We start from the raw sequence: 18,094 nt of genomic DNA, 5'->3' as shown, positions 1-18,094 counted from the left end.
TTCCTAGTCACCTGGTGCTAAAAGCAAATGCCTCGGTTGTTGAGGTAATCTAAATTACCTCTTTGATTGTTCCTGGTCGTGATCTCTTATTAGCAAATGAAGCAGTCCCAAATCTTTAAACTGCTTGGGTTGCAGAAGTATGACATCCATGGAGCATGCGTGATCACGCTTACATTTGAACTGAGGTATGTGAATTTCTTGATATTCTACGTCTGAAAATCAGGTATGTGAATTTCTATTTCTTAAGGTTAATATTTTCTGTTGTTTATAAAATTCTTTACCTTGTGTACCCATTCTCGACAAGTAGCAAACAAACTTACATAGGTCTTCTAACATCGCCTTTTTATCTTTCTTCGCATGCAGTTGTTCTCGGGTTTCTGAAGATCGTCATAAGAGTTTCAGGTTATTCTTTAGTTCCCTTTGCAGTTTTTATGCAGTTGTCGGGGCTTTTGTCTGTTTTCTTCAAGTGTAGCCGTGTTACCATGTAGATGACTAGGTGACAGGAATTTTATTTTTGAAGATCGTATAGCTGGTTGGGGTTGTCATTTCTATTTTGATTAATTTATATACGATGTTTACATTGTTGAAAGAGCAAACTATTTTTTCTCTAACTAGTGTGGAATGATTATTACAATGAGTGTTTTTTGTCTGTGTTGGTTCATATTTGATTCTTAGGGAAGCTTATATCTGAAATCTCTTTTGCATTTTTAAGCTGTGTTTGTTGGTTGTCTTGTTATTGTTGTATACACCCTTGTTTGTTTGGGTTTTCCCAGTGATGACATGTCTACAATTGTTTGTCTTGGTAGGATCTTGTTTCCTGTATACAACTTACATATATTTAATTGTGACAACCAAGCTTGATTAGAAAATCATTTATTTACATGCCGTGTGAGTGTTACTATAGTTTCTTTTTTTTGTGTGTTTTCTCTAAGTGTAGCCGTGTTACCGTGTAGGTGACTATGTGATAATTCAGATTATTCTGGAAGATCGTATAGCTGGTTGTGCTTGACATCTTTATTTTGATTAAATTATATTTGGTGTGCACATTGTTGAAAAAGCAAACTATGTATTCGCTGACTAGTGTAGAATGATTAGTATAGTAAGTGTTGTCTGTGTTGGTTCATATTTCATTCTTAGAGAAGCTTATGTCTGAAATCTGTCAGGCTTTTCTTGATGTGATCCATTTGCCTTATGGAAAGATAGGAAGTTGTGTGCAGCGATAAAGGTTTGCATGTTTGGATATAGAGTGCATTGTCTCACTGTGAGTTCTTAATCCAATTTAAAATATTGGGTTACCCTTTGCATCATGTATTGATGAAACCATCTTGCTGTTAGTTACTTTCTCGGTTTTTGTCTCTTTTGCATTATCAGCTGTGTTGGTTGTCTTCTTGTTATTGTTGTATGCCCTTGTTTGTTTGGGATTTCCCAGTGATGAAAATGTCTACAGTTTGGCTGTTTTTGTTCATTTTTCTTATCCTAGTCATGTATGTTTTAATGATATTGTGTGCTATGATCTGATAGATACATCGAGTTTGATGAAGGATCGTTTACAACTTTAAGAATATAACAACCCCCTCTCTCTCTTGCTGTAAGTGTGAACCTAAGATTCAGAGTAGGAGAAGAAATTATAACTCTGGTTTTTCTTAGTTCGTTATTGTTTGTTGAAAAGATAAAATTCTCACACATATCTTCACTTATGTTTGAAAGATTTTGCAACCTTGCAAAATGTGAGCATATATAGATGTTTAAACAAATACAATTAAAACGTGGTATACACGTATGAAAATCAAACATCTTGATTGTCTTAGTTGATTCTTAGAGAAGCTTATGTTTGAATTCTCTTTTGCATTTTTGGCTGTATTGGTTGTCTTCTTGTTATTGTTGTTGTATACCGTTGTTTGTTTGCAATTTCGAAGTGATGATGTCCACAATTTGGCTGTATTGTTCATTTTTCTGATGTTGTGTGTTTCTATCATTTATGTTGTTCTTTTTATTTTATTGTGAATTTGTCTCTTTAACCTAATTTTTAGAAATAGGTACATCTGCTCTCGTAAGATAGTGATTTAAAGCTATCTATCTTGATCTGAAACGTGTCTCACATAGCCTGCTTGTTACGGTTGAAGCTGAATAATGCATGAGTTCTTTTAGTTTTGTAAATCTTATGGCATCTGATTTGAGTGTGTTTCATGTTACTTATTCTTTCTTGGTCCTATTCTTGTTATGGTCTGACCTTGGTTATATGGGATTCAGCCAGCGGTGGATGCAGGTTTAGATGTTATTCCTGTTGCAATCATCATCATGTAAAGTTTGCTTGCACTCACTTTCTGATCAGTCTTATGTCTCTGCTTCTATTGTTTGAGGCTGAGCTCTTAGAAGTTAGAGTTGACTGCTAAGTTTAAGCTTTTTTTTAACTTGCTATATACTAATGCTTTTTCGTTTAGTCAGTCAAATTTCCGTGGAATACTGAGCTGGTGTTAATTTTAATATTTGGTAGGGTCATTTTATAAACTGAAGCTAATATACTGAAGCTATCTTAGCAACGATTTTCTTCCGACGTGTTCTCACTTGTAAACCGAAGTGTATTTGTTTTTTTTTTCTCCAGATTGTTTATGCTCATCAGTATATATAACTCAAATCTAAATGTTATTAAAAAAATAACGCAAATTTCAAAAAAAAAAAAAACTCAAATAAAAGCTCCATTAATAAAATAAATCTGTTTTACATAGGATATAAATGTCACTTTAACAGTTACACACATATGCCATCTTATTATCCCTGTATCTCGCTATTCTCCTCTTCAGTTATTTGCTTTTGTTCTGGCCTGGAATCATATACAAATACCAGACTTATATAAATATTATAAAAATTAATTAGTATACTATAATGAAAATGATGTGATGTGATTCTTACATGGTCGTTTGATACAATAGATGAAGTGTCAAATGCTGCTGGATGAAACATGTCTATATATATCTCCCTTCCTACTCCTGCACAAGGTAATTCCAAATTCAGCTCAGCAAATGAAGTCAAGCAAAAAAATCAGTTCATCATTTAAAGGAAGCTGAAATACAAAACCAAAGACTTATCATATAACTCCAATGGCTAGATAAATTGTTCAGATTTTGGCAGTTCAAAGATTACTACAGGGAATAGCCATTACCTCTTCAGGATCAAGCATCTTTTGGAAAAGAAACCGGGAGTAGTACTAATCCAACTGTAACATCTCTACCTCTTGCATCAGTTGCCAATCCTGATCATCCACACTTTTTGCAATCTACAACAGCCTATGGCCTAAGTTAACATTTTGCAATCTCTTCTCACACTTATAAACAATCTCAAAGCCATATACCAATATCTTGATAAAAAAAAAAAAACTACAATCTCTTGTTATTCACACCTATTGTAGCTTATGCTTACTCATCTGCCCCTGCGACATGTAAAACAAAACATATACGTAGTTGCTCTTCTTGATGAGCAACCAAAAACATCATTGCCAAAACTAGAGGGTAAATCAACCAAATTAAAACATTGGAACAAGTCCACGATGCTCCTTGAAGATCCTCAAAGATTATACTCTTAAGTCTCAACTTATTGAAGTTGTGGAAAACAAAAACTTGAGGCCGTCTTGGCTTAAATCAACTCCTTTTTCTAAATCGATATTGACAGTGAAAACTGAGCAACCATGCTTCTCTTAGAATCAGGTCAATCTGTGACTTAATCTCTGGCCAGTTCCTCATGACACTCATTAACACAAAGGTTGGGATTTGGGAAGAGAAACCATGAAGGAGGTAATAGAGCGACCTCGGCAAAATGTTTCTGTAAGGATCAGTTTCTCTTTTGATCTTCAAATAGGTCATACATTTTTACCTCAGACTTGACCTGCAAGTAAACCTCATGAGCTTTCTCTTTATCACTTAGCTCTTTCTCTCTACCTTCTGTTTCTATTGGTTTCCCAAAGTATACATAAAACCGTCCCGGGATCTTGGGAACTATCCCAGGCACATGCAAATCTTGTTTTACCAGTTCACCTTCTTCATCGTTCCTGGCCATATAATATAATCATCACTAGATTCAGAATCAAATGTTATATGATTACGGTTCATCTGATTATTTCTAACAGAGTCAATAAAAGAACATACCTCAAGTTAACGGAGTCTTGTGTTATCTCTTCTATAAGATTCTTCAAGAAAGGGATCTTCATTTGATCATTGTAATCTAAAACCATCTGAGAATCATTTCATTGTACAGAGGAGAGTTAGTCCAAACCCGATCGAAACAATAGGAGTTTCAAGAGTATACTAAGGGGGTGTATTGAAACAATGATTTTGGAGGATTTGATGGGATTTAATAAATTTGGAATTTTGATAGATTTTAGGAGAGTTGTTATGATTTATGGTAAAATTCTTTCAAATCCCAACTAAAACCATGATATTTGTATTTCTATATTTTTAACTAAACAAATCCTCCAAAGTCCTCCAAAATCCCTAAAACTTATTAAAATCCAAATCCACAAACTGTTTTGAATAACAGTTGATTTCAAAGTAGATTTTTAAATCATCAGTTGAATAACAGTGGATTTCATGAGACTTTTTAAAATTCATGATTGAATAACATAGGATTTGTAACTTTTACACAAATCACTTAAAATGTCAAGTTGAATACACCCCCTTAGATAAATGACACAAAACAAAATGTCGGTTTCTTAAGTGACGCAAAATTCCTTCCTAATCGAAAATTTTAAGTCGGTTTATCAACTGGCGTTAATATACCGACATTATCCAGCTTTTTTGTAGTGTATATTATTGTTTCCTGTTATGTTTTCTCAGTTTCTCTCACACCCAAATTACAACAATTTATATAATAGATAAAACCCGCCCGATGGCCATCAGGGAAGCCAAACTCTGGTATGAAGCTCAAACCAAGATCTCCAAACCATTAGGGATCACTCTGCAACCACAAGTTCGAGAACCTTTCACTTTGGTTTTCTCCTGCTTCGTTGATGCTGTGTGGTCACCCTCTTCGTGCCAAAGCGGATTGGGATGGGTGATCAAAGACTCGGTGTCCCAACAGTCATCATCCTTCTCTGCGAATAGAGAATTTGTAGGTTCTGCCCTAGTAGCAGAGGCTCTCGCCGTCCGCAGTGCTCTCACCAAGACTGCAGAAAAGCTAGGCGCCATTAATCTCTCAGTGTTCTCGGATTCTAAAATCCTCATGACACTCATTAACACAAAGGATAGTACTACAGAGCTCAAGGGGATCCTCCATGATATAGCTCTGTTAAAGTCCTCCTTTGCTTCTATCTCTTTTAATTTTATTTCAAGAGCCTGCAATGCTGCAGCTGACTCTGTTGCTAAATCTGCCTTAATGGCTTTAAACAATTCCTCTAACCATGGAGTGTAACTCTCTCTTTTCGTTTTATAATGAAATCTTTGTTTGCCCAAAAAAAAAAAACCGCCCGATGTCAATTTATATTTTTTTTTTCTGTTATGTTGACTAGATAAAAACCCGTCTCATATGCGGGTTTAAAATTTCGTAAATGAAATAAAATTTAATAATAATTTATTAAAATTTATTGTAGATTATTTATAGTTTTTCTTTTTTTTGCTATAATAAATTGATTTATATCCATATTCACGTCTTTTAGCTATCTCAAAGTGACTTGCTCCATCAACCAATGAAATTAAAGACCATTTTCTAACGTCACAAAATCTTTTGATAGTAACTAATATTAAATTTTCCAATGTATTCATGGAAGTTTCTTTGACAAACCATGATGTAGCCTATGTCTTAAAGCTCCTATGGATCTATCAACAATGATTTATATTTTTCCAATCTATCTATGTTTGTTGTAGGCTTGTGTTTGATTAACCTATTTTATCCAACTATTAGGTAATTTAGGTTGATGACATTCTCATCTTTATCTCATTTTGAGATTGAACGAATGGTAACAATTATATTTACAAAAAAAAAATTCTATGACCAACAAATCAAAGTTGAGAAATTAGAAGAAAATTAATTTGACATAATTAATGAAATAATAGAAAATTATAAGCACGGTAATATATGAATCTCAAATCATTCAAAGATGAAAATATAAATTAAATAAAACAATCTAAAACTACTACAATAAATTTTAAAATACAGTATTAAAAAGAAGATGCATATATTAATCTTCCATTTTTTTTGGGTCAACATATTAATCTTACCTATTCCAAACTGAAAAAAATAGAAAGTATGAGTATATTTTGGTTTTAAAAAATAAGAAAAATTTGTCTTCCCATTAAAAAAGTTTGACCAATAAAACAAAGTTGAAAGCAATATTTTTGAATAAATTATTTTGTTAGATGAATAATATGAGACTATCTATGTTTATATAGAAGTGAGTATTTACATCTTTTAGAATTAATATTTTTTTGTATATTTTCCTAATTCTTTTTCTGTTTTATTAGAAAATTTATTACAATGAGCTCATTGTTTTTTAAATTTTTTTTTGCTTCCCACTTTCTTGTAAGACGTATGATCGTTCGATGATAAGAACGCTTTCTGTTTAGTTGATCTAGTGTTATATAATCTCTATTNATGGAAGTTTCTTTGACAAACCATGATGTAGCCTATGTCTTAAAGCTCCTATGGATCTATCAACAATGATTTATATTTTTCCAATCTATCTATGTTTGTTGTAGGCTTGTGTTTGATTAACCTATTTTATCCAACTATTAGGTAATTTAGGTTGATGACATTCTCATCTTTATCTCATTTTGAGATTGAACGAATGGTAACAATTATATTTACAAAAAAAAAATTCTATGACCAACAAATCAAAGTTGAGAAATTAGAAGAAAATTAATTTGACATAATTAATGAAATAATAGAAAATTATAAGCACGGTAATATATGAATCTCAAATCATTCAAAGATGAAAATATAAATTAAATAAAACAATCTAAAACTACTACAATAAATTTTAAAATACAGTATTAAAAAGAAGATGCATATATTAATCTTCCATTTTTTTTGGGTCAACATATTAATCTTACCTATTCCAAACTGAAAAAAATAGAAAGTATGAGTATATTTTGGTTTTAAAAAATAAGAAAAATTTGTCTTCCCATTAAAAAAGTTTGACCAATAAAACAAAGTTGAAAGCAATATTTTTGAATAAATTATTTTGTTAGATGAATAATATGAGACTATCTATGTTTATATAGAAGTGAGTATTTACATCTTTTAGAATTAATATTTTTTTGTATATTTTCCTAATTCTTTTTCTGTTTTATTAGAAAATTTATTACAATGAGCTCATTGTTTTTTAAATTTTTTTTTGCTTCCCACTTTCTTGTAAGACGTATGATCGTTCGATGATAAGAACGCTTTCTGTTTAGTTGATCTAGTGTTATATAATCTCTATTGTTATCTTGCATTTGTGTATTCATCTTTTTTTTATGCTACATGTCCTGTAAATTAATAGAAATAATAATAATACTGTGAGAAATTTGTTAATCCCAGAAACCTTAGTTATTATGCATAAGAAACTTTTTTAACGCTTCAAAGTCAAAGATTGCGCATTATGAAATTGAGAAACAAAACAAAATTCAAAGAAACGATGACGAAAACACGTGGTAATATCTATGAATCTTTTTATGTAGTTGCTTCGATTAGAAAACAAATAAATTGCATTTGAGACTTGTTCAAGAACAATGATGTGTCAAACAAAAGGTTAATAAAAAACAAAGAAGAAAATTTTAGCAAGAAAAAAAAAGCTAGTCGAAATTATTTTGTTTGGTGAAAAATATATCATCATCTCTTTGATTATATAGAATGGTGTATTTACAATCCTTTCCCTTTTAGGATTAACAAAGTTTTTTTTTAATATAATAAGGTTACAATTATCTTATGCGTCGTTTTACGAAGCTTGAAAACTGTGATTTCGGATCGTTAAAATTGACATTTGTCACTATCTGATGAGTTACTAACTTTTGATATGTGATTTCTGATCGTTAAAATTGACACGTGTCACGATCTGATGAGTTACTAACTTGGATATTTAATCATTAAAACTGACACATGTCACGATCTGGTGAGTTTTTAATTTTGATATATGATCGTTAAAACTAACACGTGTCACGGTCTGGTGAGTTACTAACTTTGAGAACCAAACTTTATATAATAAGATAGAGATATTAACTTATCGATAAATTATTAATTTATAGTGAAATCTTTCTATATGATATTTTTTTAAAAAATAGACTCCCTCTGTTTCATAATATAAGATGTTTTCAATTTTGAGGCAACTTTTAGACTAATTTTATATTTTCTTATTATTTATTTTATGCACTCTTGTTTCACATTGGTTAAACCTTTTAAAAGTAACATTTCTTATTATGCGTGTTTTGGCTAAAACATCTTTTATTTTGAAACAGAGGGAATATATATATTCAAAAATAAGATTTAATTGTTATAATTATTTTTTATATAAATAATTACAAGGAAAACAACAATTATAATGTTTTGAATAGAGCACCAAAAGCTTTCAGTACATTAATATATTAGAAATTAACTCTAACCAAAATTAATGTAAATTTAAGAAAGGTAAAAAACACAAGAGTCTTTAACTGACTAAACTTTCTTACACACACACATATATATATATATATATATAAATAATTTTATACAATTACTCATTTATAGTATTAGTGAGACCATGTATTCATATAAGATCTTAAAACATATATTATATAATTATATTATCGAATTGTATCTAAAATTACAATTACTTAACTTGGGAACAGACAAATTTATAATTTTTATTAATTTATAGATGTTTTACTACTAAAACCTCTATAACTTAATAACATAAGAAATTAAATATATTAATTTATCGATATATAATGAACCAAAAAAGTAATTTAGAACCAAAGATGGTATTACCACGTTACATAGATTTAGTGAGGTTTTAGTAGTAAAACATCTAAACATCGAACCGCATCACCTCTATTCAAGATAAGAAGGGTTATATTCATCACGATGACAAAAAGATTCAAGAAATTATCCATTCTCACTTTACTAATATTTATTCCTCTTCTGGTAGTGAACAACTATAAGCAATCCTCCAGCACCTCCATCCAAAGAGTAACTCCAGAAATGAACCACAAGCTGACAGCTTCAGTAACGTAAAAAGAAATTTTCTCAGCACTCTCCCACATGAATGTAGATAAGGCACCTGGACCTGATGGCTTAAATGCATGCTTCTACAAGTACCATTGGAGTACTATCAAAGCAGGTGTGATAAGGTTTGTTAATCACTTTTTCGATACATGTTATTTAGAACCGGTTCTGAATCACACCCATATTAGCCTTATCCCAAAGATTGAATCCCCTATTAATGTTAAAGATTTTAGACCCATTAGCTTATGCAATATAGCATATAAGCTAATCTCTAAAATTTTAGCAGAAAGACTCAAGCCATGGCTTCATTCTCTGATATCAGAATTTCAATCAGCATTTATACATGGCCGCTTAATTACAGATAATGTCATTGTTACTCATGAGTTTCTTCATTCACTGCGTACTTAGAAAATAAAGACTCAGTTTATGGCCTTAAAGCTAGATATAGCAAAAGCCTTTGATAAAGTAGAATGGAAATACCTTGAAGCTATTATGAAGCGGCTTGGTTTTGCAGAAAAATGGTGCCAATGGATCATGAAGTGTATTACATCGGTTTCCTATTCAGTACTCATTAATGGATCACCTACAAAGGAAATCATTCCACAGAGAGGCCTGCAACAAGGTGACCCCCTATCGCCATACCTTTATTTACACTGTACAGAAGGCTTATCATCTCTTTTATCAGAGGCGGTCAAAGCAAATCACATTCATGGCTTTAAAGCGAGCAGGAATGGACCTGTTATTTCACATATGCTCTTTGCTGACGATTCCCTTCTTTTTTGTAAGGCTGATGAAGAAGAATGTCGGAAAATTCTCTCCCTTCTCAAGATCTATGCTTCAGCTTCAGGTCAATCTGTTAATTTCCAAAAGTCAGCCATACTATTCGGTAAGAGTGTCAATCCTATTGATCAGCAAAATATCATCAACACTACTGGAATTACCAGAATAGGAGGCTTTGGAAGATACTTAGGGTTACCAGAAGCCATTGGAAGAAACAAAACTGATGTTTTTGCTTATATTTCTCAGAGGATGCAGTCTAAAATGGAAAGCTGGTACTCTAAACTATTATCCCCAGGAGGCAAAGAGGTGATGATCAAATCTGTTGCGATGGCCCTCCCAACCTATACAATATCCTGTTTTTTGCTTCCAAATAAAATAATTTCTCAACTCACAGGACAAATAAGAAAGTTGTGGTGGTCCAATGCAAAAGATAAGCAGAAGATCCCATGGGTTGAATGGAGGAAGATTACTAAGCTGAAGCAATATGGAGGTTTGGGATTTAGAGACCTTCATCATTTTAACATTGCATTGTTAGCAAAACAGACTTGGCGTATGCCAAAGGAACCACATTCTCTTCTACGACGAGTCCTACAAGCTAAATATTTCTCAAAAACCGAAATGATGGATGCGAAATTAGGTATAAATCTCATCAAGCAAGGACTAAAATGGAGGATTGGTAATGGTGACATGGTCAGAGCTTGGAATGATCCTTGGATTGATAATCCTCCCAGACCAGCTAGATGTCATTCACAATACAATTCTGAACACTTTAAAGTCTCAGGTCTCATAAAGCCAAGTTCAACACAATGGTGCCCAGAGCAACTAAAGAGGATGGTACACCCGGAAGATATCAGTCATATTCAAAAATCAGACCTCGAATCACTAAGGCCTCTGATATGCTTGTGTGGATTTTTACAAGAAATGGTCAATACACTTTCAAATATGGGTATCATCAAATCACCAAGGTAAGTACAGAAAACTCACCTTTGGTAAACAATATTTGGAAGTCAATCTGGGCATTAAATGTACCGCCTAAGATAAAGCATTTTTGGTGGAAAGTCCTTCATAATGCTCTTCCAGTAGCTGAAAATATGGCTAAGAGGCGTATCAATATTGTGAAGGAATGCGGTTTTTATGGTGAAGCACAAGAATCAATTGCTCATCTCCTTTTTCACTGCAGAATAGCAAGAGAAATATGGGAATTGTCACCTATCAACTTCCAACCAGGTCAGTTTGATCAAGAGCAATCCCTTGTTAAAATCATCCAAGTCTTGCTGTCTGCTAAAAATACAGACTCTCCAAAGGTTTATTTGTTTCCATTCATTGGTTGGCGGCTTTGGAAAGCTCGTAATGATCTTGTTTTTAATAACAAGAGATGGGCGATTCCAAACATTATAAGTCAAGCTATGATGGATCATAAGATATGGAAAGAGGCCAATAATGCCTTGGCATGAAGTCCATCAGGATAAAAGGAGTCTAGAAAAATCTACAGCAGAAACAATCCACCATCAGCCTCATCCGTTTTATTGCTGCACAGATGGATCATGGGTTGATGCTGCTAGCAAAGCTGGAATTGGATGGTCTCTTCATAATGCACAGGGCAAATGCATCCTCAAAGGTTCTTCAGCCATAGAACCTACAGGCTCACCGCTTGAAACGGAGGCTATTGCGTTAAGGGAGGCTCTCATTCAGATTAAGCGTTCAAGCTATCAACCAGTAACTTTCTGTGGGGATTCAAGAGTACTTTACAAGTATCTGGAGCAATATAAAAGAGAAAACCGGAAGCCAGCAGACATTGCAGAGATTCAAACATAATTGGAGGATATATTGGCTTTCACTAATGCCTCTCATCGTTTTCTTTTCATTAATAGGAAAGATAATGATATAGCTGATAGATTAGCTAAGACTCCTAGAATAGTGAATTCTCCTCTCACTATCTTTTGGGACTGTTAACGTTTGCTGAAAACTCTTGTACAAAGTTTTTTACTTATTGTTATGGCCGACAAAAAAAAGATTTAGTGAGGTATTAATTTATTAAAGTTAGACGGTATTACCACATTACATATGGTAGCGTGTAAGAGAACGTGTGAGCCCGGGAATGGTTTTCCCCTTTGAAGTTTTTCCCTCCGGATCTCAAGGCTTCTTTTTGTCCCTTCTCCTTCTCGTGTTCTTTGGTTTTTGGAGTGATAGTTATGTAAGTATTACAAACAGATGAGTATGAGAAGAATAGAGAATGAGATAGAATGATCAAGAGAGAAAGAGAAAAAGAGAGAAAGAGAGAGCGGCTATGTTAGAATAGAGGAGAAGGAGAGATTATTATTCCTTGACAAATATTGACCTAGTTACATTCTATTTATATGTATACAAGAAGATCAAAATAAGGAAACTTCTTACACTATACAAAACGACATATAGACTAAGTATCGGCGTGTTCATCTTAATACTCCTCCTCAAACTTAATTGTGTGAGTAATAGTTGAGCTTGGAACTATGAACACCCACCTCATTAAAAAACCTTAGTGTATAAACCCATTTAGGAAAAAAAAACACACTAAGGGAAAAAGAGTATGGGGTCAGTAGTCTAGGGTCGGTGCTTGCGGCCTAGTAAGGTCCATGAGCCCGAGTTTGGAGTGTATATACTCACAAACTTTTTAACTTGCTGCTTTGGTGAAGATGTCTGCCAATTGTTTAGAACTCTCGGTGTGGCATGGTCAGATCACTCCAAGTTGAACTTGCTCCCTGACTTTATGACAGTCCACCTCTATATGTTTGGTCCTTTCATGAAATACTGAGTTGGTTGCAATGTGAATGGCAGCTTCATTATCACAGTGCATTGTGATCGGTTTTGAGGTGTTGACGCCTAGGTCCTTCAAGAGGGCTTTGAGCCACATTAGTTCGGTAGTGAGCTTCCTCATTGCCCTGTATTCTGATTCAGCACTTGAGAGAGAGACCACTTTTTGCTTTTTACTCTTCCAAGTAACAAGGTTTCCTCCCTCAAATGTACAATAACCCATTGTTGAACGTCTATCTTCACGATCTCCAGCATAATCTGCATCACAGTATCCTACAAGCTCCGTATTTCTATTACATCCCATCCAAATGCCTTGTCCATGAGCTCCTTTGAGATACTTGAGTATGCGGCTCACCATCTCCCAATGATATACTGTTGGCTTTTGCATATGCTGGCTTACCTGGTTCACAGCAAAGCATATATCAGGTCGAGTTATGGTGAGATAAATGAGCTTACCTACCAATCGTCGATACTGTTTTACATCTTCGAATAGAGCTTCATCATGCTCCCCCTTACGGTTTGACTTGTAGTTTTCTTCGAGTGGTGTTTCAACCGGTCTTGATCCAAGCTTGCCTACATCTGATAAAAAGAGTCCTTCTTTAGAACGACACACTTCTATCCCAAGAAAGTACTTTAGTTCTCCAAGATCTTTAATATCAAATACAGATTTAAGGTACTGTTTGGTATCTTGAATGCCTACCTTGTCATTCCCCGAGATTATAATATCATCAACATATATGAGAATGACTATAATACCTCTTTGGCTTGGATATGTGAACAATGTGTGATCAGCCTCTGATCTTCTAAAGCCTTTATCAATAAGTGTTGAGCTTAGTTTGTGATACCAAGCCCTTGGTGATTGTTTTAAACCGTAGATGGCTTTCTTGAGTTTGAACATCTTTCCAGGTCCGATAGTGTCTTCAAGACCCGGTGGTGGTCTCATGTACACATCATCCTCGAGTTCTCCTTGTAGGAACGCATTCTTCACATCCATCTGCCACAATTCCCAAGAGAGGTTAACAGCTAGTGAAAGAACTACTCTTACCGTGTGAAGTTTGGCTACTAGTGCGAATGTCTCAAGGTAGTCTTCTCCATAGGTTTGAGTGAATCCTCTAGCTACAAGTCTGGCTTTATATCGTTCTATCTCCCCATTACTCTTATACTTTATAGTGAATATCCATCGAGATTTCACAGCTTTCTTCACTTTTGGTAAATCAGCTTCGTCCCATGTGTGATTCTTCACCATTGCATTAGTCTCATCACCGACCGTATCACGCCAAACTTTATTTTCTTTAGCTTCCTCATAACTTTGTGGAATCCAATGTTGATCAATTTGAGTGAGAAACACTAGATGCTCAACAGGAAAATGTGCCAGAGTGCATACAGCTTGTATAGGGTGAGCAACCGCCTGACTATTGTAGAAGATGCGGGGATTTTTCCAATTCTTAGGAGCAGACTTAAGTCTTTCACTTCGTCAGAGGGGTATGATATCGGTCTCCACAACTTGATGTTGATCCTCTTATATTTCGACTTCTTCTCCTTCTGAGGTAAGATCATCAGCTGATGTAGGGTCCTCACTGTTGTTAGTACCAAGTGAGTTGAGAGTTTCCTCATGGTTATCACTTCCATCGTCGTCTTGGTGTTGTCGAGCAGGTTCTGCTGGTGAACTGCTCATGTCTTCAGTCGTCAAGTCCGGATGATGCATCTCAATCGGTTCATTGTCAGATTCGATCGGTGGTGTACTGATGGTAGGTGACGGTTGAGGCTGATTATTAGCAACCCCAAGCCTCTCTAGAAGAATTCGAAGATTGTTTGCTTTGTCGGATTGAGAACAGGAGAGATCTTTCAAGTCTTCCCAATTCTTTTCATCATAGAATCCCTTGGATTCTAAGAATTTTACATCCCTTGAGACCAAGACTCTTCTAGCTTCTGGTTCATAGCATTTATATCCCTTTTGTGTAGTCGAATATCGAATAAACATGCTCTTGACACTCTTAGCGTCGAGTTTGTCACGTTGCTCACCTGGTTTTAGGACATAACATACACAGCCAAAGACACGTAAGTGATTAATAGATGGTGTAATCTTGTTAAGCACTTCAAATGGAGAGATATCACCCAGTATTTTTGTTGGAGTTCGATTGATCAGATAGCATGCAGTGACAACTGCATCTCCCCAGAACTTCTTTGGTACATTCGAGTGAAACATCATTGACTGGGCAACCTCCATAAGGTGTCTGTTCTTCCTTTCAGCTACACCATTTTGTTGAGGCGTATAGGGGCAACTTGTTTGGTGTACAATCCCATGTTTGGCTAGATGTTGTTTAAACACATGACTTGTGTACTCCCCACCATTATCTGATCTCAAAATCTTTATCTTGGCATTAAATTGGTTAGTCATATAATTCTGAAGGTTTAGAAAAGCTTCAAGAACTCTATCCTTAGATGGAAGCAAAGTTAACCAAGTGTATTTCGATTTTTCATCAATAAAAGTGATAAAATATTTCTGATTTTCACGAGACAAGCATGGTGATGTCCAAACATCAGAATGAATTAAATCAAAACAATGTTCATACATAGTAGAAGAGTTGGGAAAAACTGTTTTGCAATGTTTACCAAGAATGCAAGCTTCACACTCATTATTTTTAAAAGAAAAACTAGGTAAAACTAGTTGCAATGCACGAAAATGTGGATGACCAAGCCTAGCATGCCAAATTGAACCATTAGTCTCATTGATTATTGACTTAAAGCAAGAAGATAAAGCAGTGGTGAGATTCGAATCCTCAAGCACATAAAGATAATCTTTAGTGCTTCCTTTGCCAAGAACTTTACTTGTTTCAATATCCTGAAAATACACATCATTAGGACCAAAGATTGCATAACAATTTAGATCATTAGTCACCTTCTTAACAGATAACAAATTTGATGTGAAACTAGGCATATAAAACGCTTTAGAGGTTCTATCAAACATATTTAAATTTCCAATTCCCTTAATCGGTATCTTATCTCCATTTGCTATTGTCACAATCCCTAAAGTTGGTTTGATATTACTAATTAGCTTAGAGTCACTAATCATATGGTGAGAAGCTCCAGAATCCATAATAAGAGGTTTCACAACATTAAGAGTAAGATAAGCGTTACCAGAAGACTCTTTTAGAGCCTTGATGAGAGCATTGAGGTCGGATCTTCTAACCAGCTCCGAGGAGGCTGCTAGTGCTACTCCATTACCTCTAGTGGTTTGAGTTTTCACCTGACCTTGACCTTCCCTATATCCACATGCTTGGTTTGCCTTTGGATTGATACTTCTTGGTCGGAGGTGAGGATGAAGGTTCCAACATTTATACTTGAGATGACCCGGTTTCTTACAATGGTCACATATGACACGGTTCTTCCCATCACTTTTGTAGTAACCCTTGTTTGCTACAGCAACCTCTCCTTTGTTGGCGGTGATAAGATCTCCTTTAGCTCCAAAGAGACCAATCGAGCCATGCTTTTTTTGAATTTGATTACACACATCGTCAAGACTTGGGAGTTTATCAGAACGGAGGATATGTTTGATGAGATCATTGTATGATGAGTTTAACGTCAAGAGGAGGCCAAACACTTTATCTTGCTCACGACGTTCGTTTAGAACCACTGGATCCACCGAGTTTGGTCTTAACATCTCTAACTCTGCCCAAAGTGATCTGAATTTCCCAAATGTTTGGTGAACTCCATCTCTTCTTGATTGATATTGTTGATGGCTCTCTTTACCTAAAATACACGGCTGAGGTTTGAGACATTTCCAAACACGTTTTTCAAGGTATCCCAAAGATCCTTAGTCGTCTCGCAGTAAGAATACGACTCAAGGATCGGAGCATCCAAGGAGTTTTGGATAAAAGACAAGACACTTTGATTCTCTTGGAACCATTTGTCACTATCACAACACACGATCTACTTTCCTTCTTGTGTAGTCGTTATCTCCTTTGTAGCTTCATTCTTCTCAATGTGCTTCCAAAGTCCACGACCACACAGCGCTGTCTTTGTAGTCCTTGCCCATAGCAAGTAGTTTCCACCCTTGAGTGTGACCGGAATGATTAACGTTTTGCTAAGATCCATGAGAGATCTTCGAACTGAATTTGGTTGCGGAATAAAACAAACTGAAATTTTGTAGAATAGGAGCGTTACTGCTCTGATACCATGTACACTACAAGAAAACATGGAATTGGTTACTGCAATTTGCGACTAAAAACACAGTCGCTAAATTTAGCGACTGAATTGCGATTGTTTAGCTACTGAATGGCTACTAAAATAAATCAGTCGCCTAGTAGACGCTAATTGGAGACTGATGCATATTGTCGTAGTGTAGTCGCCAATTTGCGACTAATTTTGAGACCAGTTTGATAGTCGCTAAAAGATTGCGACTAAAGAGCTACTATTTAACGACTGCTTTAATAAATTTGGGCCTTAACAAAATTTGGGCCGTAACAAAACACGAAAACCCATTATTTTTCGTTTTCTTCCCCGAACAAACCCTAATCTAACATTTCTTTTCTCAATTTCTTCTTCTTCTTCTTCTTCGAGACGAAACGGCGAAACCTCAAAACCCTATATCTTAATTCCTCTCACTCGACGAAACCGTAAACCCTTGATGGCTGGAGTAAAGAAAAGAGGCGGAGGAAGAAGAAACCCCTCTAATCGAACCGATGGAACCTCACAAACGGCGAATCACAGACCCGCCAATCTTCCTCCCCAGTATACCTTCGCGCCGGCGAACCATCGAGTTCCAGAGACTGATTCTCAGGGAACTCCTTTCCCAAACCTCCAGCCTCCAGCGAGACCTACACCTTCTTACCGAGACTATCCACCTCCGACAAATCTGTTCCAGCACTCGAGGAGCTTTCCCGGAACATCCCCTTCCGGCGAAGATCCAACCAGGCGTCCTTTTCCTCAACCTCTCGCCTCCGCGACGAATCCACCAGAATTCTCGAGTCAACTTCGAGAGTCTCCTCAACCGTCAGTCACGAATCATCATCGACAGTCTCCTCAAGTCTCGAATCTACCACGAGAGTCTCCTCTACCTCGACAGTCTCATCGACCACTCTCTTCTCAACCTGGTCAACCTCGAGCAGCTTCTGCATCGCTTCACAGTTCTCAAGCGCAAAACTCACATGAGGAAGAAGCTGATTCGGAGGATGACGGTGCAAGGGAATCAAATCTCCCAGCTGATGTACTCGCTTCTTTACATGACATGCTTGTCCAACCAGGCCATGAGAAGTATACCACTGTCCTCTCTCCCTCATTAGAGCGTGGAACCACTNTCCCCAATCCTCCAGCCTCCAGCGAGACCTACACCTTCTTACTGAGACTATCCACCTCCGAC

The 18,094-nt window shown here is 35.6% G+C and overlaps 1 protein-coding gene and 1 long non-coding RNA gene across 2 annotated transcripts; one reads left to right on the top strand and one right to left on the bottom strand.

The window, feature by feature from the left end:
* LOC104724352 lies at window positions 3–606 on the top strand. The gene is made up of 2 exons (XR_757629.2): window positions 3–44; window positions 136–606. It is a non-coding gene; the product is annotated as an uncharacterized LOC104724352 (long non-coding RNA).
* LOC109127357 (uncharacterized mitochondrial protein AtMg00810-like) lies at window positions 12,656–13,981 on the bottom strand. Its single transcript, XM_019231965.1, has 2 exons — window positions 13,781–13,981; window positions 12,656–13,729 (listed from the first exon to the last, which is right to left on the bottom strand). Exons 1-2 carry the CDS (start codon window positions 13,979–13,981, stop codon window positions 12,656–12,658), a joined length of 1,275 nt encoding a protein of 424 aa, XP_019087510.1.

The sequence above is a fragment of the Camelina sativa genome, chromosome 11, assembly GCF_000633955.1.
Source record: "Camelina sativa cultivar DH55 chromosome 11, Cs, whole genome shotgun sequence".
In the NCBI taxonomy this organism is placed as follows: Eukaryota; Viridiplantae; Streptophyta; class Magnoliopsida; order Brassicales; family Brassicaceae; genus Camelina; species Camelina sativa.
Note: the sequence above shows the minus strand (reverse complement) of the source record. Positions and strands in the feature narration are given on the sequence as shown.

Bases quoted from the DNA above. Each gene is read 5' to 3' on its own strand.
- LOC109127357 (XM_019231965.1), bottom strand. From the start codon at position 13,981: ATGGTGAAGAATCACACATGGGACGAAGCTGATTTACCAAAAGTGAAG. The intron at 13,730-13,780 runs GTAAGAGTAGTT...GAATTGTGGCAG, and splicing joins TAGTAGCCAAACTTCACACG to ATGGATGTGAAGAATGCGTT.